General features: G+C 30.6%; 1 protein-coding gene across 2 annotated transcripts in view; it reads right to left on the bottom strand.

Moving 5' to 3' along the window:
- Positions 1–1908: 1908 nt before the first annotated feature.
- LOC125072693 (laccase-4-like) overlaps positions 1909–7742 on the bottom strand; it is a 116225-nt gene continuing 110391 nt past the window's right edge. For both annotated transcript variants that reach the window (XM_047683360.1, XM_047683361.1), the window contains exons 10-11: positions 3558–3744; positions 1909–3255 (exon numbers count right to left, since the gene is read on the bottom strand). In XM_047683360.1, the coding sequence (XP_047539316.1) occupies positions 2507–3255; positions 3558–3744 (936 nt within the window). In that variant the 3' untranslated portion in view covers positions 1909–2506. The remainder of the gene's footprint in view (positions 3256–3557; positions 3745–7742) is intronic.

Raw genomic sequence — 7742 nt, 5'->3', positions numbered from 1 at the left:
TTAACCATTTCTACCATCGCCAAAGCACTAAACTTGGAAACTAAGATGTTACGTCCCTTGTTCCTGTAGTTACTCACTCACCCTTCAAAACGGAACACAATAATACTGACTACTACTATTTGGCGATAGAATATCAGATGAGTGGGTACCTTTCCAGATCGGCTTGCATGAAACCCTATCAACAAATAAAATATAATGTGTTAAATCGTACATAAAATTCCTAATTTTAGCGATATTCATAAAACAAAGAATGAATTGTTACAGTATAAGCTAGCAGCAAAAATAAACCACTCTGAAACTCACACAGCTTTAAATTATCATTAAAAGTTAATTGGACGAATTCAATTATAAATCAAATATAAAATCCGCTTTGAGAACTTCGGACTTGCATTTTATCAATAACAGCTGCTTGGCTGACAATCAATTAGTGTTGTTTATTGAAACTGCAAGAGGGAGGAACGTCGGCAAAGCTTTTATTAAAATTTCGTTCCACGAGGACGTCTCTTGACGCGAAAAATTGTAAAATAATTTCATCTGTTTCTCCTCTTTATTAAAATTTCAGATCTTAACGTGATCAACTCAATAATGACATTTAGATTATTATATTTACAGTTAATCGTTAATTTTGTTAAACACAGTATCAAAACATCCTTGTTTTCTTTATAATTGGAAAAGTTGAAATTTTGTCACGGAAAAGATCTGAATTCATTGTTACAAATACAAAATTTACACATTCTTAATAATTTTCATATGAATGTGTCACTTTTACAAAAAAAACCTTTTAAACTCCGACGAAAGTTGGAATCTCAGAATGCGAGACCAACTTCCTCCCGGGTACAAAGGGCTCTCCCATAATATATGCCAGATCGGCGATAAGCAACAATGCCTATTTTTCTCCCATTTACCCTAAAGCGCCGTCCATCTTACAAAGATATTTATTACTCCCTTTCTGAGTCTGATTTAGAACTTTCCTCTGCTATCTTAATTTCTGAAAATCGTTTTCAACGCCCTTTTCAGATAATTTGGCCTGGTTTTTGTAATTTTGCCTCAAGGAAAACCAGAGACATGTAAATAATTTTCAGTATTGTTGTGTGAATATTCAGATCATTAATTTTATGATTGCAATAAATCGATGACGTTTTAGTATTTTTAGATGCACTACTAATTGTAGTGAAAGAGTTTGCCAGATAGACAAACGTCTTAAAATAATGATTCAATAGCAATCAGAGTTTGAATGGATATTAAGCTGAATATTGAAAAGATATTATTATTATAAAATAGAAAGAGTCGTATAGCCTCCAATTATTAGTAACATTATATTTTATATTAAAAGGAATACAGATATAATTAATAAATACAAGTGGAAAAACGGAAGAATGACTTCTAAAATTTTATTCATCCTAGTATAAAAGGTTCTGCAGTACTCATCATCTGTACGCATTTATTTATTTACATCTTCTATATCTGTATTATAGGCATTTTAACGCCTATACGCTTCCCTAAAATCAACACTATATTCCTTGATCGGTATAAAGATTTAATATAATTATAATTTATAATATTAATAATAATTGACTATAATTGAAGGCTTACATTTAATAAGTTGTTCAATATTTGATTTAATCTAATAAAATTACTATTTTATGTACTTATGGACCGTTACTAGACATCGGTACCTTAAGAAATATTAACCATTCCGTCACATTGCGAAATCACCACCAATTTTCCAAATCATTTTCTATATTACTGATTGGCGGTATAAGACATGATTAGTGGGTAGTACCTACCCAAATGGGCTTGAACAGATCCAAACCATATAAAAATGAGTTTAGATTTCTATTGATGTTTTTTCTTCTCCTGCTCGGAATTCTAAGGTTATTTTAAATAAATATACATTTGTATCTTCAAATTTTATATTTTGCATGATACTATTTACTAATTCACTTTTACAATAGGTTTAGTACAAATCTTAGAACTAACTTAACTAAGTAATATCACATATCACCAGCGACGTCAAACATATTTATAGTAATACAAAAAGAACACTTTCGAAAAGTGCTCTAAGTTTTGGCAAGGTTACAATGAATAAACCTACATATTATAATCACATTACTATAAAACTACGTAATAATCTCTACGTCAATAAATAACTTTAAGAAATCAAGTAAAATGTTTAAGCAATGGTAACAATATTATTACTATTTTAGTTAAACATTATCGAATTTAATTTGACGATGAATAAAATAAATAGACAAATATAAGTACTGTCCAATAAATAAATTAAAAAAAAACTGAGTGAAATAATAAATATCCGTTAAATCTTAAAAATAAATTAATAAAACACATTAAATGATAAGTACAAATTCGTATTTGAATACTTGGTATTAAAAATCTTCAATCATTTAAAAATAAAAAAAATCTCGTTATAAAATTATTTATAGCAAACTAAAAGATTTTCAATACTTATTAATTCATTGAAATTAAATTAAGCGTTACCTACATTACATTACGTTCCAATTACAAAATTAATCAAACAAACAAGCCATAGAACAAAGAAAGCAGGTGATTCTATTACAACTGCTGAAGATGTTGTGTTATTAACATAGACTACAGGCCACCAATGACTAATTGATATAAACTGGCCTTCACTGGGATTTGGTTTAGGTGTCGTTTCATGTTCTATCATATTATCTGGCATATAATTACCACAGGTGGGAAAATCGCGTGGAACTGGAGGCATATCCCTATCTTCACCAACCTTAAACACTAAAGCCATACCAATTTCTACGTGAAATTCTATATGACAATGGAACAACCAGTAACCTGGATTATCCGCTTTGAATCTTATAACTGTGTAACCGCCATCGGGTACGGTAACTGTATCTTTGAGCGGAGCATTTTTAAGATTTCTTTTAAGTAGACCTGCTTCGTCGAATGCTTTGACTTGATCTATTGTTGTATCGTTAGCTAATCGTCTCATACCAACTACTCTGAAATTATGACCATGTAGATGGAACGGATGGTTTGCGTCAAATGTTACGCCTTCATCGACTATAATAACTTCAACTACAGAATTCTTTCTTACAGATAATACATGAGAACATTCGCAGTAGCCATCTTTGCAGGATTCGTCTATACTGGATGCGTTACAAAAGTTATCTGCCGAGGGACGAGCTATGAGAAGAGGACTTGAAGGCATTTTCATACTGATGTGGTTTAATTGTGGCGTGTAAAGACGGTTGTCTGCATGCGGAACTGTAACAAAGTTAAAACATTTAAAAACTATTTTTGAATTTTTGACGTTAAAATTCGTCATAATTAGGGTTGTTTCTCAAATGTCTCATACTAATTGACCTTAAAAACGAACAACATTTCATATTTTATGTGAGTTACAAACTCACACTATATTGAAGTCTTTTAAGGCAATAAAATATTTTTACAAAGAGAAAACTAATTAACTGAAACGAGACATCTTGACAAATGATTAAATCTTTGATACTTTCGGTCAGGGTATATACTTCTCGGTAATAAATGATAATTATGAAAAACCTACTAACCTTGGTAATACCCGTAATAGGGAGACCGATGGAAATGTGAATTGTTCTTTGCGTAGAAATCGTAAGCCACGTAAAACTGATAGTCAGCTATTTCTTTCAAACTGTCGTCGTATCCCTGGAGTGACTTCATTTCAGCGACGCTAATTGTCTCGTCTTCTTCTTCGCCTTTATTCAATGCGTTTAATTGCTGAAAATTAATATATCATTTAAAATAAGTTTGATTGTTTGATTTTATCTATTTTACTTAAGTAGGCACTTACAAACTTTTATTTTATTTTGGATATACAATGCTGTACGTATATTATGATGTACCTTGAGTATTCCTACTTAACTTGTAGGTCGGACTTTGTACCACCCACTCACCATGTATTCCGCCAAGTAGCAATACTTTGCTTTGTGTTAAAGTTTGAAAGATCACTGGCTCACTGCCAGTATTACTACAGGCACAAGCGATTTAATAACTTTGTTCCAAAGATTTGTGATGCATTGAAGATGTAAGGACTGACTAAAAATTCTGACGTTGCCAATGAATCAATACATATTTCATAAAATAGACCGATATTTTTTTATGTATCACTTATAGCGTTACCCTAAAATAGCAGAAATAACTATGAAAATATACTAATCTAGAATTATCAATGATATAAGCTACTTCTCTAACTTTTCTAACCACGTATGCAGCGAATCTAAGCTTCCTGTTTCGGAAGATAAAATTGCTTTGGAACTTTCTTTTCTTAGTATACATTATTAAATAATATTTTTCCTATAAAGGAAGACAGATAATTCTTATTCTAGATCTGATGTTATAGCTGTCTCATTCTAAAGATAAAGGCATTTCTCACAGGATCTATTTTGTATGTCGTGTCTCCAGTTCTCGTTATAAAGCGAAATCAGTTTCAGATCGAACACATCAAAACAAATCATTGCTATTTTTTGATAGAAGCCGAAGGTGCTGCATGTACTTTAACCGTACCTTACATCATCAATGCGCTATTAACCTTCGTATCTAAGATATTATTTGCCTGTAGTTAGACTAGCGCAGAGACTGAAGAAATTCAGAACACAAAAATACTAAATAGGTACTTATACGTGATCAAATTATATATTATAAAAAAAAAAATTGGCGTTATTTTACATCGTTTGACCAGATTTATCATTACTAATAATATCTATACTTTTAGTATAAGTACGCAAGGGACTCTGTCTGCTACCTCTTGACACTTAAACCGCTTAGAACCGATTTAGATGAAATTTGGTATTGAGATAGTTTACCACTTTTTTAATTCGTGTGACTGAACTCGAAAGGGTAAAATGGGGGTTTTTATGCTATACGTAAAGTTTTACGAATATGCTAGTAATATATAATATAACATGTATATAAAAATCAATAAATCATTATTTATATATTTTTTGGTTTATATAAGACTTGGTCTACGAGAATTAACATTCCAACTTTATGATACGCTATTTATACCAAATCAAAGTTGAACATTTGTAAATATTTATGATAATTTAAGTCTATTTCAATTTACGACATATTTATGTCACCGATAAAATGGCGGTTCCGAATAACGTAGCAATAAATAAGTTTTATATTTTAAAGTTTTATTAGATTCTTGTCTATGTAATAAAAGAAAATCTTTGAGATTCAATTGCTGTCTGTTTTATATTATTCAGAAATACTTAACTTACTTACTTTGTCTTATATCATTTATATATCTATAGACACTAGTCTGGGCAGGTACCTCCCATACAAAATATATTATACCGCCAAACTGTAATACTTAGTATTGTTGTGTTCCGGTTTGAAGGGTGAGTGAGCCAGTGTTGCACAATGGACATAATATCTTAACTCCCAGATTAGTGGCATTGGTGTGATTTAAGGAATGGTCGCTATGTCTTACAGCGTCAATGTCTATGGGCGATGTACTTATTATCAGGTGGCCCATTGCGCATCAGCCCAACGAAAAGTAAAAAAAAAAATCGTTGAATTTTTTTTTTAATTATTTTTTTTAATTGTATATGTAGAGCTAATATCACAATTGTATTCGTTATTATTTAATAAAGAATAATATTAATATTATCAAATAATTACAAATTATAAATTGAATTATAATAAAATTCAATGAGTAGATTAATTGCAATATATTATACATAAAATCAAGATTAAATATTTTTTGGTTTCAATTAAATTTTACTTCAGTACTTTTATGTGATTGAAAAAATGAATTAGCAATTATACACAGCGGGTAATTAAGTCTAAGAAAACCAATACGAACGCAAACTCATCTTTGCTCTACAGTGAGTCAAATTTATAGTGGTCGTAACTTGTCTAGACCAGGTTATAAAATGTAACTTTTTTATTTCACGTAGATATAAAGAACAACAGATACAAAACATATAAATATAATATCTCCAAAATGTTGATATTGTGTACAATAGTAAAAAATACTTCAACGATATTTTTTAATTAAAATTGTGAAAATACTACTAAACAGAAGTATGTATTAAGCTCTTGGTTTTTATTAACTAGTTGGCTGTTTGTTGGTTTGTCGCCAGGTGTTAGTTTTTAGAAAACCTTCCTTATGGGCCAAGCTTGCTTCGGTTCAGTGGTTTGTCCGTGAATGTGCAACAGACAGACAAACGGAGTTACTTTCAAATTTATAGTATTAGTATAGATGACGTATATCAGTTTTTTTGAAATATATTCGAAAGTACTACTCGTTTTTGAGAAGTGCAAACAGTAAACTTTATTTACGGAAAATATTTAAAATGGATATTTATTGATTTTAGGCATTCTTGTCATCTTTTCACGCTGTAGATTTCTTTTTATTTATAATTAAGCCCTTAATGTTAATCACTGCTATTACGAAAAATGTTTAATTAAATGGAATTAATGTTATTCATACTTTGTTTCAAATTATACAGCTTTTTATAGAACATTGAGCGAACTTTATAAAATCGTACATACCTATACAAAAAAATTTAAAAATTTCGATGCAGTCTTTTTTACAAATAACGAATACTTTAGAGAATATAAGCATCTTTCTTTTCTTTTCTCATTCTACGAACATTCATTATTTCTGTGTTTTTCACAGAGATGTTCTTCCATGGTTTGATTTTTATATTTTTGCTCCGAATATAAAATTCACAAAACTAAATCAGCACTTATTACCAACTCGCGTACATCGGCGACTGTTACAATTATTTTAGTATAATGATGATGATAATGTCGTCCTGGCCGATTACGGCGAAGGTAGCCTATCTCAAAGGTGACCAGCCAATTACGCAGGTCATATAGTAACACTATACAGTATAAACTATTTCCTCACTTTCTTACCCGATGGGAAGGCAAATCCGACACGATCTAAAAAATTCGACTCAGGACCAATGGTTTTACGTAGTTTCCGAGGCACGGAATTATAAACACTTCAAACGTCCAGACTCCTGTCTGTTATTGAGATTTTTTTTATTATGTATAATGTTGTGGGGAAGGTCTTGAGCATGGATGTTGATGGATATAGAGGTAGGGGCCGACCAAAGAAATGAATGGATTGTGTGAAAGACAATATGTCTGGAAAGAATGCTATTTGTGAGATGACGTCAGACAGAGAAGTATTGAAGAAGAAGACATGCTGCGCCGACCCCAAATAAAAGTGGGATAAGGGCAGGAGGTTGATGATGAGTATAATATATATAATACATAATGACATTACTTCTAGATAATACGGATAAACTGAGCTCAAATCGTTCCCAAATTAATTTTTAAAATTCTCTTACATCACGCCCTAATGACAATGTTAATAGCGAAACAAAACCACTGAACGTTGGCAAAAATAGCGTTTTTGTTTTGCAAATTTGTGATTACGCTGTTTTCATTTCCTTTCATAGTCCTCGTGAATGGATTTTCAAGCTACATTGCAATTATCTCTTCAACCAAATAATGGCTTAAGGCATTTTACATTCAGAGGAAACAGCGAATAAAAATCACGCTGTATTTTTATATAATTTTAACGTTACTTTTCGTTACTAATGTTGAACAATAACTAATAATTTTATCAATCTAATAATATATTCTAGTTAGCGAAGTATTTTTTTTTAAAAAAAGAAGTTATTTTTTTTTTAATTTATCCTATAATTCTTTAAGAAAAATTCTTATGCGAAATTATTTATGAAAGATTATAG

The sequence above is a fragment of the Vanessa atalanta genome, chromosome 22 (genome assembly GCF_905147765.1).
Source record: "Vanessa atalanta chromosome 22, ilVanAtal1.2, whole genome shotgun sequence".
NCBI lineage: Eukaryota > Metazoa > Arthropoda > Insecta > Lepidoptera > Nymphalidae > Vanessa > Vanessa atalanta.
This window is presented reverse-complemented; position numbering and strand designations above follow the sequence as displayed.